At 47.7% G+C, this 20657-nt stretch overlaps 1 protein-coding gene across 1 annotated transcript in view; it reads left to right on the plus strand.

The window, feature by feature from the left end:
• Positions 1-17555, plus strand: part of Sh3rf3 (SH3 domain containing ring finger 3) — a 292047-nt gene extending 274492 nt beyond the window's left edge. Inside the window, exons 9-10 of the mRNA XM_028776852.1 lie at positions 10947-11281; positions 16719-17555. Coding sequence (XP_028632685.1) covers positions 10947-11281; positions 16719-16887 — 504 coding nt within the window. The 3' untranslated portion in view covers positions 16888-17555. The remainder of the gene's footprint in view (positions 1-10946; positions 11282-16718) is intronic.
• The last annotated feature ends 3102 nt before the right edge of the window (positions 17556-20657 follow it).

Genomic DNA, 20657 nt, shown 5'->3' on the forward strand with positions numbered 1-20657 from the left:
GGTCGTTTGACCCCGATAGGCAGCATATCTGGTCTGCAACCCCGTGAGAGGGTCGTTTGACCCCGATATGCAGCATATCTGGTCTGCAACCCCGTGAGAGGGTCGTTTGACCCCGATATGCAGCATATCTGGTCTGCAACCCCGTGAAAGGGTCGTTTGACCCCCACAGGGGTCGTAACCCACAGTTTGGGAACCACTGATGTAGATCTTATAGATGTGACATCTACAGTTCCCGTGAGACACTGGGATAGGGATAATCCTACCATAGAAGGGAGGGCACGAGGTGAGGAACTGAGCCTGGATCCAGGCTCTGTGAGCAGGGATGTCAGTATCAGGGCAGAGGGCAGAGGACCCAGGAAACACGCCTAACCTGGTTTGGCAAAGGATCCAAGGGGAGGATCAGAAAGATCGTGACAAGCAGCCATAACACAGCCAGGAAACAGGAAAGCAGCAGCAGCATCCTGGTGGGAGGTGACTCCTATGTCAGTGCCCTGGGGACACCCAGTCACAGGGACAAGGGCCTGAGGGCTGCATCTCTTGTCTCTCATGTACTCAAGTGCCAGGTACCTCGTCACCATACGCACTGTGTATGCTGATAGCAGCAAGGCATGCTCAGAGCTTCCACCAATATCCCAAGTTTGACCTGGCAAGGTCTATTTCTCGTAGTTGTTTCTTGCTGCATCCCCACCCATAGGCTGGAGCTGTGGTGTTTTTTCAGGCTTGGGACTTCTGGGACATCCTCTGTCACTGACTCCCCCCTGGGCTGCTTCAAAGACTTAGAGAACATTCTTGTCTCTAGAGTTTCCAAAGGATCACAGATAGTGGCCAGCTTTTGTGACCTATTTATTTCACCCCCTTTCCAACGATAATAAATGATAAGTTTACTTTAAAATGATCATTTGCATACATATATTATTACCATATTAATATTACCATATTAAAAGAAAAACAAATTTGCACACTAATAAAATAGATATGCTTCTTTAAATGTTGTCACTGTATGTGTATCATTGTATGTGCCTGCATGTATGTCTGTGCACCCTCTGTGAGCGTGGTACCCAGGAAGGCCAGAAGAGGGTACTGGACCTCCTAGAGGTGGAGAGACAGATGACTGTGAGCAGCACTGTGGGTTGCTGGGAATCGAACTTGATATCTCTGGAAGAACAGGCAGTGCTCTTCACTGGTGTTCCATCTCTCCAGCCCCTTGCTTGGTTTTGTTAAATTAGTAAATCCCAGCTGGATGTCTGATACAGCATGACATAAAGCAGCACCAACATTTTAGGGGCCATTTAATTATTTACATCACATTTGTGGTGACTATACTAGACAGGGTATACAGCTCGGAGGTCAAACACTTGCCTAGCATGCATGAGGTCCTTGATTCAATTCCTAGCTAGAATAATTTGTACTGCAAACTTGACTGGACAAAGAAATGCTGGGGTGAATAGTGAATAGCTCCTCTGCGTATCCTATAATCTTATTTTCAGATAGTTAAATGATTAAGTCTCTGACCTAATGAAAGGATTAACCCTCCACTCATAGTTTCCTAATGTAGTTGCAGCACTGAGAGATGCAGAGAGGCGGTGAGACACAGTCAGAGGAAGTAGGTCACTGGGGCAGGCTAAGACTATCTGTCACGCTTGCCCCTTCTGTATTCATCTGTCCACCAAGAAATAAAGGCCAGGCTCCACCCATGGCCCCTGCTGCCATTATGCCCAAATAATGATGCACTAAACATTTTAAACCAGGGAAACAAAATCTTTCTCCTGATTTGTCTCTATTGGGTGTTCCGGTCATAGTTAGTTAAGACACAAAAAGATACTAATACTGCAGACATTAAATAAGCTTAATGCACTGTATTTCCTACAGTCAGACTTGTCATAACAGAAATCCATGCTGACAGAGGCACCCAATGCCTAATGAAATGCTCTGGCATGCATTGGGCAAGCTCCAGTACTGAGAACAGGTGGGAGCTGGCTTCCCGCTGGCTGCTGTGTGTCATGAAGGTTCCTCTCAACAGTGTGGAGGGACTTGCTCCATCTGAGGAGTCTCAGGCCATGAGGTGTGTGTGGCACTCTCAGGTTTGTGACTGATCATTTAAGCTGCTGTTTCACAGGCACTGAAAACCTGTTGAGAATCTGGAGTCATTCTGTCCAGCTCATAGCCTGTCCACTGCAAACTGGACCACAGTAGGTTGCCTATCACTTACTGAATACCTGTGACTGTTAAAGGCCCATGACTTGAAAGCATGATCCTCACACTGTTACAATCCCAAGAGGGAGGGCCCTTTGAGCTAGTGGTTAAGTCATTGAGGAGAGAGTTGTCCTCAAAAGGGACTAGTGTGGTTTTTGAGGGACCTTGACTAACTCCCACAACAAGTTAATAAAAAAGAGTAACAGGACTCCTAAAAGTCTTTCTGGATTCCAGGCTTACCATGTGCTCTCTCCCCTCACGTGTGCCCACCATGATGATCAACTGTGAGGCCCTCTCTAGGGGTAGAACAGATGGACCCACCTGCTCCCCTGCCTCTTGATAAGTCTCGTTTCTTTATATACAGCTGACTTCTGTAGGTCTCGTGGTGAGTGACTAGAGCTGTAGTTAAGATTTTAACACACTCTGCCTACTCTTTACTGTATGAAACCCTCCTTCCTTTCCTCCTCTCAGGCTTCTTAAGTGAGGCTAAGCAAATGACCCAGTGGGTAGAGAGCTTGCTAAACAACCATGAGAACCAAGGTCTCAGGATCCTCTGCACCTACGTCAAAAGAAGAAGGAAAAAAAAAACAGGCATGGCATCATGACCCGTAACCCCAGTGCTAAGAGATTGAGAGGAGAAGATCTGGGTAATCACCCAGACAAGGCAGTGTGGCTATCAGTGCGCTCCAGGGTCAGTGAAAGGCCTCGTCTCAGTACCTAGGGTGAAGACCCACAGAGGAGACATCTGATGTCAACCTCAGACTTCCACATAAGTACACAGTGGCCCATGCCACACACACACATACACACACAAACACACACACACACACACACACCAAAAAGAAGACAACAAAATAAAATTCAGGGAGCTAAAATGTGGCCGATACTTAATAGGACCTGGCTCATAGGAAGTGTTCAAATACTGCCAATATCATTTTTCTGTTTTGATACTCATGAACTCATTTATATACAAGGGAATCAAGGATTGTTGGGGTCCAGGAGTCAGATCACAAACCACACAAACATCACTCTCATTAAGACAGAATAGTTTATTGAGCATTTGCTCTACAACTTATCGATCAGGGCCTCAGACCAGACTCGGGAGCTGACTGCATCCACAAGCCAGAATCCTATAGGGCTTTTAGACCTGAAATCCACAAACATCTGTGCTAAGTTCTTCCACAAATTAGAATCTGGGGATAGGGGACTTCCTTAGAGCAAGTCTTTGATGTACACTTACCCTGTTCCCGTTGGCTGGCTTACTCAACTGTGTTAGGAGACTTGGAGACTTGCCCTGCCTAACATTCATATCTTAACTTGCCAACCAGGATGTCAGTTACCCACCTACATGATTCTTTCTGTCAAGTACGATGTCAATTCCCAGGGAGGTCTTGGGAACTTAAAACTTTAGTCAATCCCTACTCAAAATGGAAGTTTTAGTCCAAATGGCTTCTTATATTTGTACAGATGTTTCTCTTATGTTGGGTCCATCCCAGGGGCAGTTTATGAAAGCAAAAACCATAAAAGTGCATACACAGGTACAGGAAGTGCTGCCTGATGGTTGGTTCAGGTCCAAGCATATTGGGGGCTAACCCTACAAAGCAGTTCTACCGGACCTCTATTGTAACTGGTTTCCAAGAACACCAAAGCACAGGACATAAAGAAATATGCAATCAACTCTGGCATGAGAAAATTTCCTTGTAACAGTTATAACATCATAAAATGGCTGGCTAGACACACAAGCAGCAGCTTCGCAGGCCTTGACAAGGATAAGAGTTTGATACAGCCAACCATAAATGACATGGACATCCAGTCCCATCCCATTCCCAAGCTACCACAGCTTCCTGTGCTTCTCACAGGCCACAGCTGTGTCGTCACATATCGTCCTGAGGCCCCTCACGGGGAGCTCTTCCTGAGGTCCCTTCATGCCTTGTTAGACTTGGCTGATCTTCCACACCCCCTCCTAGACCCAGGTTAAAGAGAAGGCAGCGTTCAATTTACACTTTGTTCTGGTTCTAAGTCCAGCTCAGATCACAATCACAGTGTGTGTGTGTGTGTGTGTGTGTGTGTGTGTAGGTTTATTTTTATTTTATGGTGTGTCTTGCCTGTATGAACATAAGTATACCATCAGCATACAGTGAAGAGGAGGCAAAAAAAGGGCATATATTTTCTGGAAGTATGGCTGCAGATAGTGGTGGGTTTCCAAGTGAGTGATTGGAACCACACCAGTGTCCTCTGCAAGAGCACCAAGCACACTTAATTGCTGAACCATCTCTCTAGTTCTTCTTTGAAGGTCCAGTTCCTGCCTGTCGTCTGTCCTTCCCACTTCCTAAGGTGCCCAGCCCGACAGCAGACAACAAACCACTGAGCCGAGACCTCACTGTGCAAAGCAAGGAAAACAGTGAGAGCCGAGCCGGGTTTCCATCCTAGAAAGGCTACATTGTACCACTTACACTGAGCCTGCTCTGTCTCTTCTGCCATTCCCATGCCATTTATATGGACCCGTATTTTTTCATCTTCTGGCTTTTGCCTGGGGAATATTTCTGAATGTGTTTTAATGCTTAAAATACCCAGTAGCTCACACCCCAACCTTTCTGTTTCTTTTAATTAGCTTGTTAACTTCTGTCTCTTTATCCATTATAGATACTCTATTTCCCTGCCCTCTCGGAAAGTGCATTGCATATTTATGCCATTATAAACCTCGTCTGCTCTTCTAGCAACTGTGTTTTCATGCAGAGCCAGAAACTGTGCTCGTTCTCCGTTAACATTTTAGCGGGGCATAGCTTTTAATTACCCTTTTCCCAACCCTGTCTCCGACAGGAAGGTTTCCAGACATACAATAATCATCACAAAGCTTCCAAGTGGAGCTGTGTGCCTTGGAGACATACTTAGAAAAAGATAAGGACACCGTGTCTCCATTTGCCCTTGTATCTTTTTTTTTCCCCAAGATGGGGTTTTTCCGTGTAGTCTGGGCTGTCCTAGAACTCACTCTGTAGAACAGGCTGGTTTTGAACTTAGAGATCGCCCTGCTTCTGCCTCCTGAGTGTTGGGATTAAAGGTGTGCGCCACCATCCTCCGATGCCCTTATGTCTTGTCTCAAGGTCTCTTAGGGCCTCCAGCTTTGTTCCTGGTGTGCATCAGCATCTGCCCAGGTGTTCTGACGGCTGTTCCCACAGGTAATCAGGAATAAGATAGTCTCCCTTCTCTACCCAAGACCCTCCTGCCAGCCTCTGCCCCGTCCTTCCTAAGGGCCTACAGTTTGAAATGATGTTTGAAAAGACCCCTTGGCTCCTGCCTAAGCACATTTTGCTTTGTTCATATTCTGTCTGCTGAATCAGTCAAACTGTTGCGTTAGTCAGCAGACTTAGGATAAAGTCGGCATAAAGTCAGTCAGAGACTCCTCTCAGCCACATAGGCAGACAGCAAGGTTTTGTGTCAGCCACCTAGCAGTGAAGCTTCTAGTTCTGAACTCCCCAACCGGATGTCTCTATATCAGTTTCCTTCCAAGCCAGTGGTTCTCAACCGGTGGGTCGCGACCCCCTTGCCAAATCTCTATCCCCAAAACTATTTATATTACAATTCATAATAGTAACAACCTTACAGTTATGAAGTAGCAACGTATGGTCGGGGTTCAGCACAATATGAGGAACTGTATTAAAGGGTCATAGCATTTAGGAGGTTGCGAGCCGCTGCTCTGAGCCATAAGCCATCCTGTGACCACCTCTGTCACTTTTGGTCAGCCCTTGAGGTGTCAGGTGTGCCAACGCCTTCCATGCCTTCCTTCTCTCAGAAGTGACACCAAGCCCCTTGCCAGGAACCATCCAACTGCAAGTGTCTGTTTTTTTCCTGCTTGTATGTCTAGGAGAGGTTGTTGAATGTCAGATCCCCCTGAACTGGAGTTACAGACAATTGTAAGCTGCCATGTGGAATTGAACCCAGGTGGTCTGGAAGAATAGCCAATGCTCTTAACCACTGAGGCATCTCTCCAGCATCTGGTTTTTAAATCTGCTCTTTCCACACGTTCTGAGCCTGGACCACATTACCCTACTAGCCCACCCTTCCATTCTCTCCATTCCAGCCCAGCTCTCTGAGTGGGCTCTATCAGTGCCCCTCACAGAGGACCGTCTCCTGCTCTATGGGCTAGCAATGACCATTCTTTCTGGTTCATACCTGTTACCATCGTGTTCACAGTAGCAGGTTACAAATTCCTCCCCCTTGCTTCCCTTTTAAGTGAAAAAGCAGCACATGCTCAGAAGACATAACCAAACTTGAGACACTGGCCCAGCCTAATTCCACCCTGGGATCTAACAGCAGCAGCCCTGGTGGTGATGGGGGGCATTGTTTCCAGGCTTCCTTGATAATCTGCAGGTTCTTAAGGGTCACCCAGGTCAAACCATGATCTGAGTCTATTTCACCTGAGACTGCTGGATGCGCCTGGCAGGATGAAGTGATATGTTCGGTCGTTTCTTCTCAAGGCTGATGAGGTATCAGCAGCATACCGTCACCACCATTATCAGAGACTATGATCATGAGCTTCTGCCAGTGGCGAGCGACTCAGCAGATTGAGGATCTCCTGAGCTGCCTAGACCTTGCTGCCTGCCTCTGTGGCGGGGAAGAGTCCCTGACTTAGTCTGTACCAAGCTCCATCCTAAGGCTATGCAATACCTCATCAGTTTGGCTGACTCAGCAGACAGAATGTAGAAGGAGCAAAAATGAGTCTAGAACAGGGGAGAGGAAGTTTCCAGACGACATCTCAAACTATGGGCCATTCCAGAACTCAGGCCTACTTAGCCATCTCTCTAGCCCAGGCGGCAGCTAGAGTTGTGTGTGTGTACAAGTGTGAGCCTTTGAGCACAGTGTTCTCTGGGGAGCTATCATCCATCTCCCTCCCAAGACTCTAGCTCAGTGGTTCTCAACCTTCCTAGGGCTGTGACCCTTTGATACAGTCCCTCATGCTGTGGTGACCCCCAACCATAAAATTGTTTGGGTTGTTACTTCATAACTGTAATTTGCTACTGTTGTGACTTGTAATGTAAATTACAGTGTTCCAGTGGTCTTAGGCAACCCCTGTGAAAGAGTCATTTGACACCCTCAGAGGGTCGCGACCCGCAGGTTGAGAACCACTGCTCTAGAGGAAGCACTTTTTCATATGCTCATCTTGAGGGTAGCATCTTCTGACCACACCTCCTGATGGAGACCCCAGCCTGGCCCAGTCTGTTACCCTCCAGCCCTGCATCCCGGCCAGACTGTTTTGTCCTCTCTAACTGGATCCTGGTCACACTGAGAGAAGCAATCTAATTCCAGAAGGGATCAGGTGGACCCCAAGAAGCAAGAATGACTGTGATGGAGACATGGAATTCTCACCTTCACAGGCTCATTAATTCTCTCATTTATTCACTGTCCAGGAGAACACCTACAGGCCACCTTTTAAAACAGAAGCCTTAGCCCGAGTGTTCCTGTGAAATCTGTTCTCTCCTGTATGATGCTTCCAATACTGAGCCATGAATCTGTCCCTGCCACATGTAGCAAAGGGACTCTTGGCTAGTTCTTATCTGTGTCCTGCGTGATAGCTCCAGGGAAGTGTTTGGAACATCTGCCACCATATCCCACCAACTGCACAGGCTGCTCTTCCGAGGGTTCCACCGCAAAGGGATTACTAGAGGCTGCAGGCACTGGCAGAATTCCACTCTGGAAGGCAAACGTTTTGGAGAAATCTCTGCATTCAAGATATCAGTGTTTGTCCAAGTTAAATACAGAAAATCTATGAGTCACATTGAATCCTGAAGAATCGAGACAGGAAAGCTACCCACACATTTGGCCACCCTGCCCTTTTCCAATATATACCATTAGAGCTGGACTTTATCACCAATAATCTTAGTTGTATGGGGGTGGGAGTAGCAGGGACTTGTCATCACGTTCACTACACATGACACCAAGGGTCTCACAGCCCAGAGTGCCTTGTGAACACTGCCAAGTGTGTTCTCTATTCAGGCATTCTAAGAACTCCAATGCTGAGCTGAGTTCATTATGTGTACAGGCACTGAGTACATGCTGTATCCCAGGCACAATATTGGGCTCCATGATGCTGTACTAAACAAAATGAGCCAGCCCCCACCCTTGCAAAGCTTGTGCACCAGAGGAGAGCTGGAAAGGGGATGGATGAATGGTAATCCAATGGGGGAAGAAACAAAGGTGGTCAAGGGCAGCAGGATTTTTGCTGAATGCTAGATTTCTCCTGCCTCAGTGGGAGTAAAGGAGGGTCACACCTTCAGAGTAAGCAATAGACTAGACACCTGGATGGTCCCTGTTTCCTTCCCTGAATCACAGGCCTGTTGTCTTTCTGCTTTGGGAATGTTGGCGGTTGCGTGCTGATGTGCTAGAGGACACTTAGCAGCGTGTCTGGACCACACAAGCTGTCTCAGATTTTGGCCCCGCCCTCTCCGGGCAAGATCATCCCATTAGGAAGTTCTGTTGTCCTTTTGGAGAGCCTGCCCTGTCTTCGGATCCCGCAGTCCTTCCATTGCTGCGTTCCCTTTACCCTTTATGTTTGTTCCCAAGAACACCGCCATCTCTGGTTGCACCAATAGCATGGCCTGTGTATAGCCGGAGTTGGCAACTCTCCGCCCCCAGACAACATGGCAAAATGCTCCAGCTAAGCATGCGCAGAACCAGCTAAGCATGCGCAGAACCAAGGGCTGAAGGCTTCACTTTTCATTTCCCAGAGAGCTCCCCGGGCCAAGCACAGTGCAAAGGACATTTAGGCAAAGCTCTAGGAGGAAGCTAGGCTCTGCAAGTGCAGGATGGTCAAGCATTAGTGCCCCAGGCCCTACTCTGGCCTGATGGGTAAAAAGAAAGGAAGAAAAGCCAGCCTGAGCTGGAACCCTGGGCCATGTAAGGAGGGTATAACATAGAATATCAACTGGTTGGAGGTTGCTTTTGTATGATGTCCCTGTCTGTTTAAAAACAAAACAAAAACAGCCCTCAACTTAAAGGGAACATGAGACAGTTTATTCTGGAGCCATTTTGATTGACCATGCCTAGGAACATAGATTCAGGTTATCCTAAAGTCCATATTCCAATGTGGAAGCTCTTTCGTGTAATCTTACAGAGAGGGAAAGTCATAAATCAAGGTAAGTTTAAAATATATTAGTGTGATATATATATATAGACACCATATATATATGGGAGAGAGGTGGCTACAGCATATGGGGCAAGCTGTTCTATAGACCTACAATGTCATTCAATGGCATTCTTAGCCTTTGGGTTTGTGGATAATAGTAGTCAGCTAAGTTCATAGATTCCGAGAGTTTGTATCCTTTAGTCACGGGATGTTAGTTTTGGCACATAGGTGGGCAAGGGATGGCTGTTCTGGACATCTGTTAGCCTTTGGACCTGCAACATTGTAGTTTCTCCACAGTCCTGAAGTTCTGTCCACTCAGTCTCTGTAGATACAGCTTCTTTCCAGTGTTCTTACAATACTCAGTAGCTTCTCTCCATCACCTGCCATAGGCTGTGCAGAGCTCAGAGGGATGCTTAAGACTCAGTAGCTCCTCTCCATCACCTGCCATAGGCTGTACAGAGCTCGGAGGGATGCTTAAGGACACCCTGGGTGTGGGTTCGTGGCCCTCTGGCTGCTGAAGGAGGTGTTACTCGCTGTCTAGGTAGCCACCCTGACAACAAAGCATCCCCACACACAACACTGCACATCAGCAGAGCCAGAAGTCTTCAAACAATCATGCCTCTGTTTCTGGCCGGATGGACCTGAGACTCTGCACATCTTGAGACTTAAAATCACCCATGATACATACACATTATATACCTGCTATATATACATATTTTATATATGCACACACTATATGAAACAAGTATACATACATTATTCATGCTATATATAAACATACACACACTACATATATACATTATATATACATGCTATATATACATTATATATACACTACATATACATACAAATTATATATAATTATATACATACTACATATATATATACTATATACACTGTATGTGTATGTACACACATGCTGTATATGTATATATACATGCACTATGTAAATACTACATGTTTACATATATACTTATATATTAAACATATACACACATTAAATAAACATATTTAAGTAAAACTATGGACATTGCTAGGGACAAGTGCTGCTGCCTGGCCCACAGTCTCCCAGAAATATTTAACATATACACATATATGCACACACATAAATGCATATATATGTATACATGTGTATATATATTCCACTGCTGTTTGTTGAAACAGAGAAAAGTTTAAACACCCAGGGCTTCTAAACATTGTCTCAAAGACACATGCTGCAACTTGTCCTTGGATGAGGGGCTGCTTGTCTGGGGACCCTGTGTATAGTAACTACCCTCTCACCTGGGCTACAAGCCCTACAATTTTCTTCCTCAGAGAAGAATCAGGTCACAGTGTGGCCCAAATTCATGAGATACCCCAGAAGGAACAGCTCCCCACAGAACAAGGCATTCACCCTGACTGAGTTCCTCTGAGCCAGCCCATGAAGTTCCTGTGGGTTCCGCCATGAGGAGCCCGGTTTTGTAGGATCCTTAGCCTGCAAACCTTCCGTGGGAGCTCGCCTCATGCGACACTCCTCCCAGGTTTGCCTTTGCCGTCTTCCTCTGACTAGATTTACAGGACTATCTTTGAGGGTTTACACAAGCCGGTCCTCCTATAGACACTAACGTCAGTTCAACTGTGTGTCTTTCTGCAGAAGGAGAAGAAGAGCGGGCTGCTGAAGCTGCTGGCTGGGGCCTCGACCAAGAAGAAGTCACGCTCCCCACCATCTGTATCTCCGACCCATGACCCCCAGTCGGCCATGGATACCTCACTGCAGGGTGCCGTGGGCCCTGAAGTGTCTCCATTGACCGTCCATGGCAGGGCGGGTTCCTGCCCCATAGAGAGTGAGATGCAGGGTGCCATTGGGTTGGAGCCGCTGCACAGGAAAGCAGGCTCCTTGGATCTGAATTTCTCTTTGTCCCCTTCTCGGCAAGCAACTCTGTCCATGGCTTCCATTCGCCCTGAACCTAAGCCACTGCCCAGAGAGAGGTAAGGAGGCGAGGGCTTGTACCTGTGTGTCCTCTGTTATCTCAGGATAACACCCGAGTTCTGGAACCTTCTTGGGGACTGGAGAAAGTGGGCTTTCCCAGGGATCAAGTTCATCAGATGTCCCCTCTATACCCAGGCCTTGGGCATGTTTCTTAGATTCTGGCTGCCTGCTTCCTCAATTTGGGCTTGTGATTGCTGAGAAAGTGCCAGACCCACTGAGCCAGAGCACAGAGCACTTCTGGCTCAGCACTGGGTGCTCAACCTTCGAGGCCTTCAAGTGAACCCTTCCAGAACCCCCTGTAGACCTGTGCCCCATCCACTCACCCAGAAAAATAGTTCTTTGAACCTCAGAACACTGACATTTTGGTATTATGAAATGTCACTCTATGTTGTCTTCAAGGTGTATATATACATATATGAATGTGTGTGTGTGTGTGTGTGTGTGTGTGTGTGTGTGTGTAGTCTATTAGGTCAAACCCTTCAGAATTGCCAATACTCATTCATTTTCATACAAACTAGCAGTTTAATGTAATTCACTCTTGAGTTTTACAGATCTGGACATTGAGTCACAGAGGTGAAACCTGCTGGGGTCACAGGCTAAGGGTTAATAGATTGTCCAAGTTTTCCAAGTAGTAGGGCATCTATCGTTGTGAGTGGATCATTGTGTTTGCGTTTACAACTAAAGTCTGGAAGGCCTTAAGGGGATGTGATAGGGGCCACTTTGCCCAATCTCTACTAGTTAGAACACTGCTTAAAGAATAAAAACATAAACCATATCCTGAGTACAACAATGGCGTGTCTGTTAGTCCTCCACAGCTCAGTCACTTGTCAACAGAGCAGCTAGCTGCAGAGACCACACCTCCAGGTGCTGAGCAGCCGGTAGACAGGGTCTGTTTAGATCAGGAATCACCCAGGCTTCCTGCTGAAGGCCAGATGGGAAATATCACTGGTGTCAGGGACTCGGCTCTGCATGTAGCCCGTACATCCCTGCGTTTCCTGGGTTTGTGAGTGGATTATCCATTGAACTCCCTTAAACCTTCTTAATCCAGCATCCCCACTGCCTAATGAAGTGACTGATGTTCTGTAAAAAGAAGCCTAAAACTTGTTCATGATTCCACAGCTGGCTAGCAGCTGGATGAGAGGTTCAACCATGAGAGCTTTATGACCAGAGAGTCTAAGCTCACACACACACACACTCTACATCAGCAAAGAAATCAGCAGCAACAGGGCAGATAAGCTCATCACAAGGGGAAAGCCAGCCAAGCCAAGGATGAGTTGTTTTTCTTTCTCAGATACACTTCTTTTTTTTAAAAAAAGATTTTATTATATTTATATGAGTACACTGTCACTGTCTTCAGACACACCAGAAGAGGGCACCAGATCACATTACAAATGGTTGTGAGCCACCATGTGGTTGCTGGGAAATGAATTCAGAACCTCTGGGGGAGCAGTCAGTGCTCTTAACCACTGAGCCATCTCTCCAGCCCTCAGATACACTTCTTATCTGGGCTGCTGCCTCAAAGCACTGCCCACAGTTAGGGCCAACTCTTCTTCTTGCATGTGCAGAGACCTTCTGAGTCTTGGACTTAAATACATTAGTCTCCTTGCCTAGCCCTCCTGACTTTCCCAGGGCAGGACTCCTTCTGAAGGAACTCCTTCCGAGGATGTAAAAGCTTCTGAGGGACCAGACCTATGCTGGGATTCCTTAGTCTTCAAACCACATTCCCTGGCGTTCCCAGCCTGGACAACAGTAGTGCGCGCGCGCACGCGCACACACACACACACACACACACACACACAGCTCTCACCTCAAAGGGAATAAGAGATGGTTGATTATGGAGCCAAAGTTGTGTGACCACAGCCCAGGAACACAGATTTAGGTCTCCCAAAATACTATGTACCAACGTGGAAGCAGCGTCATGAAGTTTTTATAACAGAAAAAAAAAAGAAAATCATAAATCAAGGCATTTTTAAAAATACATTGGCAGAAACATCAGAGAGGGGCCATTTGCAGCCAGGCAGAGAAGTCTCAGCTGCAGGCCTCAGATGCCCCCTTACAGCTTAGCCGTTTGGTTGATGAGAAACAGGGTTCTGTTAATACATTCTGAAGATTTTTATCTGTTTATCGGGACAGGGCTTACACAGAGGTGGGTGAGGAGATACTTTTTAGTTGGGCTAGAGATAGCCCAAGAGAAACTATAATCAGGCTCCGGGCCTATGACATTCCAAAGGCACTGACTGAAGTTTTAATCAGCTAGTCTTTGTGCACATGGCTTATTTTCCCCCAGGAGTTCTCATGTACAGTACAATAAAGAGGCCAGTACTGCTGCCCCTCCCTGCTGTGGCCATGCTGAGCATGGCCCTGGCCCACCAGCTAGATTGTGGGAGTGAGGATAAAATATTACTTTGCCTTTCCTCTTCTTTGAGCTGTCCCCAGCCCACTGCCCACAGCCACAGTTGGCTCCTGAAGGAGACCACCCTCCTCCTATCAGCTGACTGTGCTGAGTGATGCTCAGGTGACCAAGAGTCTGGAGCTCCTGATTTTACATATTCCAGCTCAGAAAAACCAACAAACAACAAAACGAGGGACCCGGGGAGTGTTAGCTTTTCAACTCTGTCGTACAAACAACTGTCACCTGCTCTAGGGGCAGAGGGTAAAGGTGTCAGCTGCATGCCATAAAAAGCTACCCAGATACTATGGGCTCCAGCAGCTGAGGTTACAGAGCAGTGATGTCCTGACAAGAATTGAGGAGCAGGCACCAGACAAACGTTGGTATCTGAGGCAGCTGGTCCTCTGAGGAGTACAGTCACTCCCACCTCCCACAGATGATAACCACTAACACAATACACTTTAGAGTAGGGGAGTCTGGTACAAATAGAGCCCTAGTTCACACCCAAGTCTCTAGGCATTTCCAAGGGAACAGCAAAGGGGGGATGCGGCCTACATTCCCAGAAAACAGAAAGGGGTGTTAGTCTCTGCAAGGCATCTAGGCTAGGGTCTGGAACAAAGTGGGGCCTGCCCTCATTCGAAGGTCAGAAAGGTTCAAAGGTCAGAGGGGCGTGACCTCTCTGCTGCTGGAATAAAGTAGTTCTTGCAGGGCTAATGTTTGAGGGAAGGAATGTTAGGTGAGGCCAGGGTCAGCTGGGGACTCAGCCATGAGATGCTGAAATCTGTACAGGACATGGTACAGCTTACAAGGAGGAGGGCTCAGACTGAAGATTGCTGGAGTTTGAGGAAGAGTTCTGTCAGGGCTGCAGCCAAGTGTCTGTCAGGCTAGTGCTATGTACACCTCAAGACTCTGGGTTCTTGGAAAGATGGTGGCCCAGGGGTCCAACTCTGGTCTCCTAATTAGGGAAGCCTTTCAGGGCACAGAGCACCCCCAGCACTTACCCCAGAAGGAGCTGTGTCCAGCAGCAGCTCCTAAGGCACGTGGCCAACAGGAACCTTTAGAAAAGGCCATCACTGTCACGTTGATTGAAAGCAGGAGCTCAAGGCCTTGGGCGTTCCAGGTTGCCCAGGTCTTGTTGACAAAAAGGAAGGGGGAACTAGGCCTTATTAGCACCAGTGAGGTGACTTCAGTCAGTTCAACCTGAAGCTGACCATCCCACAATTTAAAAATAGCCATTCCACCAAAAGTCTCCAAAGCCCCTTCCAGACCAAACAGGACGCCACCCCCTCCACCTCCTCATGTGAGGAGCCCTGAGATTTAGATGGAGAACCTGGCACATGGGCAGGCTGTGATGCAGAGATCACAGAGCCAGAAAGGAACAAGCCCAAGGGCCAGGTCCATGTCCCAGGATTGGAGCAGTCCCCCTGTCCTCAGAGGCCATGGCTGACTGGGTGCAGCCATGCATTCACTAGGACAGACCTCCAGGTAGATAGGAGGCCAGCACAAGAGGAGGGAAGACAAGAAATGGAGGGGCTATGTGGAGATCCAGCAGCTAAAAAGACAGCTGAGTCTAAAAGGACACCAATTTTTAAAATGGCCTATATTATTCCTATGTAATAGGCCTTGTGTACCTGCACACATGTGTACATTGATAGTCACCCCATTACAGTTTTGTTACCTCTCCTCGCTGACCCTCCTGCTCACCCCAGCTAGTCCCCTCTACCTTCATATTTTTGTTTCTTATTCGTGATCCCATACCTTTCATTAGGTTACTTACAAGAACATGGCTAAAGGGTTATTTAAAGGAACACTGGTGCATTACTAGAGACTACACCATGAAGAAAACATCTCTCCCTGTCCTGGCAACTCTTAACTGCCTAGAAGCCCTTAGGGACAGGTGGGTCCTTGTGGATACCCCCTGCATGATAGGATGTTGATGAGCCCAATGGTATAGCTCCTGTGCAGGTATCATAGCTGCTGCGAGCTCCAGACTGCCACAGTCCAGTTCTATTGAACCTCAGTGGGTCACGCACAGAAAGGACATAAAAGGGACTTGGGAAGAGAAAAAGTGTCAGTGGAGAAAGAGAGGGCAAGGCAGGGTGGTAGGGGGAGAGAAGGACCGAGGTTCATTATATACGTGTATGAAGCTGTCAAGGAATAAAAACTGTATATTTTTTTAAAAAGTGCTACAGCTGTGTCATCCTCAGAGGCAGCACTCTGACCCATCCTCCAGCTCTGACTTCCTTCCTACCACTTCAGTAATATTTCCTGAGCCTTAGAGAGGGATATACAGACACACAGATGGATGGATGGATGGATGGATGGATGGATGGATGGATGGATATAAATGGTTAAACATTCAACAGTTACTTTTTCTAAGCCCTGTGACCAAGTACAAGTCTCTGCAGTTACCACTGCCTGCTGGAGGGAACGTCTCTAGGACCCAAGCTGACAAGAGATTACTCTGTGGGGATGAACGTAATTCTGTAGATATTTAGATGTTTGATGGATGTCATGTCTGTCATGTTTACAAAACAGTGACTGTAGCTTCCCCACCAGGGCCCATGACTTCTCCAGCCACTGGCTGGTAGGCTTGCCACTGCTGCACCAGCTGAGTAAGAGGGTTGGCCATGGTTCTCCCTGTAGGATTCTGCATGCACAGCACCTCGAAGCACTGAGGGCTAAGCCAATGGGGAAGAAACTTCCTTATCCGGTTCAGCTTGGTTTTCCTATGTCCTACAGTTCAGAGATACAGTTCCATGGCCTGGCTCTGATGCCATACAACAACAGTGGCAGTGGCCTGTATTATTTTAGGTTTCTGAATACCTCCATGACCAACAACTGTTCAAAGGGAGGTTAGATGACAAGTTAGAGAGCTTTGGGAAATTTTAAAAATAAAGATAAAAGTAACTGCACACTTTAAGTACTGGGGGAGGGGAGGAGGAGACGACCAGAGAGCTGCCATCTCACCATGGGCAGGCAGGCCACAAGAGATTAGAGGGACAACCCGCCCCTCAGCTCACACACTGTTTCTTCCATCCTCACAGGTACCGTGTGGTGGTGTCCTACCCTCCACAGAGTGAAGCAGAGATCGAGCTAAAGGAAGGTGACATTGTCTTCGTGCACAAGAAGCATGAAGATGGCTGGTTCAAGGGGACGCTGCAGCGGAATGGCCGCACGGGTCTCTTCCCAGGCAGCTTTGTGGAGAGCTTCTGAGGGCCATCACTCATGGCCAGCTTCTGCTGTCCAGGGGAGAGTACCCAAGAAGACACTATGTGAGCAGAGGGCACCTTACCACCTAGGTCTGAGGTTCTTTCAAAAGCGCCAACCAGAAACCAGCTGACAGGGGTGATGGTTCAGTTGTCACGTGATGGCCGCATTCTCACGTGAAGTCCTTATTGGAAGCACACATGGGCAGTGGCGTGTTTGTGAAGGAAGGCCGTACCCTCATGTGATGTCCTACTGGAAGCACATGTGGGTGTCCTTCAAGACCATGCCACAAGTCTGAGTGATCAGTAGCACAGAAAACATTACCCACGTGGACAAACACACTACTACGCCACCCAGCCACTAAAGCGTTATCAGCTGTGTGTTAGGTTGGGAGCACGGGAGGGTATAGAGTGGGGCCATCTGCTAGGGCTGATAGCAAGAGCATCTTCCCTGCCTGCCCTGTGTATCATTCCACTATATACCTCTGTCATCTGCCATTGGGCCCCACAGCTGGGGCAGTCATGGTTCAGAAGCCTCATAGAAGGGCTGTGAGTCTCCTAAGGTGTCCAGTGGGGTCCTGTGGGCCACTGGAGCAGAATCCTTTGTCTCCTACCAGGATAATGAGGCGCACCGTCTGGTTCTACTGCCGCTGTCTTCACATTGCTTCCTTCTTACAGCACACCTTTTTAATGTACAACTCTTAGACTTTCTATATTTCTAATAGGTCAGACACTGCATATTTTTCATACATCTGGTGCTGATTTTTTGTAAAACTAGAAACCAACCTGAGTAAGCCTCAAGGGGTGAAAAAAGGAGGTAACATCAAAGGAAAGTTTTATATATTTCCCAAATAGAGTCTGGAGCATATTGAGGAATTCCTATCTGTAATATCAAAACGTTGGCTGGTGCTCCACGAGGCGAGGGTAGGGTCTGCAGTGCGGGGAACACGGAACTGGAGAGTCTTTCCTGGCTGTTGGAAATAGCCATCTCATCTAGACAGGAGCCATTATGATTAAAATACTGGAAACCTATTGAGGAGTGGCTACTGCCTTTTTGTGTGGCAGAAAAAACACACACACATAGACACACACACAAACACACACATATACACAGACAGACAAGACACACACACTGACCCCAGAAGCTTCCTTTGATTGCTTTAGAGAGAATGACTAAAAATAGCATCCTTAAAGCACTTCTTGCTGCCAGAATACAGCTTTTACGATAGCGCAGATCCACTATCTTGCAAAGTTTTTTTTTCTCCTTTTCAAAACTAAATAGCTTGCCCTAATGAGGCCAGTCTAACTCCAACTGCTAGAAACCAAAGGTACAATGACAACACAAGCCTGATGCTTGACTATAGACTTATAGGGCCTGCAGACACTGGAAAAGATGAGGGCTGGTCTCTGACTCTGCGGCCTTACTGTCAGCTCACTGTCATGACAGCTTGTTGCCCAGGAGGCCAGCCTGAATGACTTTCGGGAAGTGTGAGGGTCACACTTTAGGAACTCAGTGCTTTTTTTCAAAAATTTCTCAAAAAATAGCAATTTGTGAGCCTCTGTGTACATTTTTATAAAATCATGCAGCGCTGTGTCAAGCCTTTGGTAGCAGAGGCCATTACTGCTTTTCCTAGTAAAATAAAGACCACTTATCCTCAACGTTCCTATTTGGGGATATGACTAACTAGTTGTGACTGCTGGGTGGCTACCACATGGACACAGTCACGCCCAGAGACAGTCTCACCCCCCCCCCGGCCCCCCAACAGGTGATAGCACACTTACTGGACATAGAAAACTGTTCTGAGCCAAAAAGATGTTCTAGCTCACGCATAGGCATCCCGGTATGCAGGCTCGGGGACAGCTCGGTGGCATGGTATCTCCTCAGTGTCACTGCTAAATTACTTGGCCATCCATGCACAAAGGATCTAGGTGTGGTTCTCCCCATGCTGTCACCATGGAGGTGCACAGATCTACATCCTGGGTGAGCCATGTTTTCAGTGGAAGCACAGCTAACTCCAGATCCCAGACAATCAAAGAGCTCCTTTTCCTCCTAAACAACATCGGCTTTGAGCCAACACAACAGGCTTACCTTGGAGCTCTCCTCCTTCCTTGTGCTGTCTGCTTTGTGACAGAGGAAGTGGCAGCTTCTTAGACAGCTGAGGAAAGGATCAAAGTATCTTTGGAAAACGTCAGCTGGACTCCCCTCCTAGCAAAGTTTACACGGGGACCGGGGACCACCTTGGGGAGGGAAACAGGGCCCTGGGGCTCATTCTCAGGTGGGGCTTTGTGAGATAAACAATGAACCTCACGGTCTGAGTATTTTGAATACTCTCAAGCCCTTTAGCCTTCAAAGTCACATTTTCCACAGTCAGTGACAGAAAGGAGTCACCTTTCCTAAGGTTACCTTCCCTTGAGGACTCATGTCTTGGCTACCAAAGTGAAGCCAACACCTCATCATCAGAACCTTCGCATTCCGTCCTGGCCAGCAGCATGTGCCCCTTACTCATGCATTCGGATTTGGTGGTCACGTGGGTTTCATTCACTAGTTCTCAGCCCTTGAGATAGAGGGCCAGCAAGGAGACAGGACAGTCTAGCCCCCAGAGGACTGACAAAACACAAGAGACAAGACGGTCTATAGTGAGGCGTAAATACAAGACGGGGCACCCCAAAACCAGCCCAGTAGACGTGGAAGCCCTTGTACCTTGCACAGCACACACCGAGACAGACACGTGCACACGTGTGCTCCCAACCCCACATATGTTTTTATTATACACCGATGTCAGTGTGTGATTTTAGGTGAATTGACAGTAGTGGCCAACTCTGATGCCTGTGTTTCTGAGTCTTTAAATAAAAATGAACATGGAGAGGCTGTGTGTCTCAATAGTGGGAACAAGGCAGGTGGGGCAGATGTGCGCCGGAGATGGTTGGGATTCAGGCCCCGGGCGGCACAGAACTGACAGTGCTGTTTCAGCTGCGGTTCTATGCCTGTGAAGAGACACTATGACCAAGAGCGCTTATAAAAGAAAGCATTTAATTGTGAGCTTGCTTACAGCCTTGAAGTGGTAATTCATGATCATCATGGTAGGAAGCATGGCAACAGGCAGGCAGGCAGGCCTGGACTGGAGCAGAAGCTTGGAGCTCAGTTCCAGGCATAGACAGACAGAGACTGGACCTGGCATGACTTATAAAACCTCCATCCCCAATGGAGGATGAGCTGGGGTGGGGGTGGGGGGCATTCTCATTCAAACCACCATAAGGGTACTGCCTGCAACCCCAAGCCAGCCCCAACACTCACACCTGTCACCTCCTGCTCCTTCAGGGGATGGCCTCTTTGTCTATCAGGACTGGGCACTGAGGAGCCTGAGAACTTGTGGCCAGCAGTGAAGTAGAACATGATCTATACCCAGCATACACTGGACAGCCACTAGTTGGATAAGAAGCAGCAGCCATAGATGCCATCGTGACAAGGAGTCAGAGGTGTCTAGTTCCCTGCCAGGAGTACACATAGACCTTATCAAGTCCTTGTCATCCAGAACTGCCTGGTATGGACTGTGGCAAACCTCCAGCCCTGCTCTTCTCTCTGGCCCTTAGATGCTCAAGCCATAGAGGTGTTTCCTTGAGCACAGGTGCGAGGAAATACGGAGACAGCAGGACGGTAGATCTGATCTACACCACGTGGACTAGCAGGCTACCCCTGCTGTCACGGAGTGTCACAGACAGTGTGTGCTCCGGAAGCAAAGCCTTCACTGGCTTCTCGGCTGAGCTGTGTTCCCACTT

This window comes from Grammomys surdaster, unplaced genomic scaffold, assembly GCF_004785775.1.
Source record: "Grammomys surdaster isolate TR1022 unplaced genomic scaffold, NIH_TR_1.0 273, whole genome shotgun sequence".
Taxonomy (NCBI): Eukaryota; Metazoa; Chordata; class Mammalia; order Rodentia; family Muridae; genus Grammomys; species Grammomys surdaster.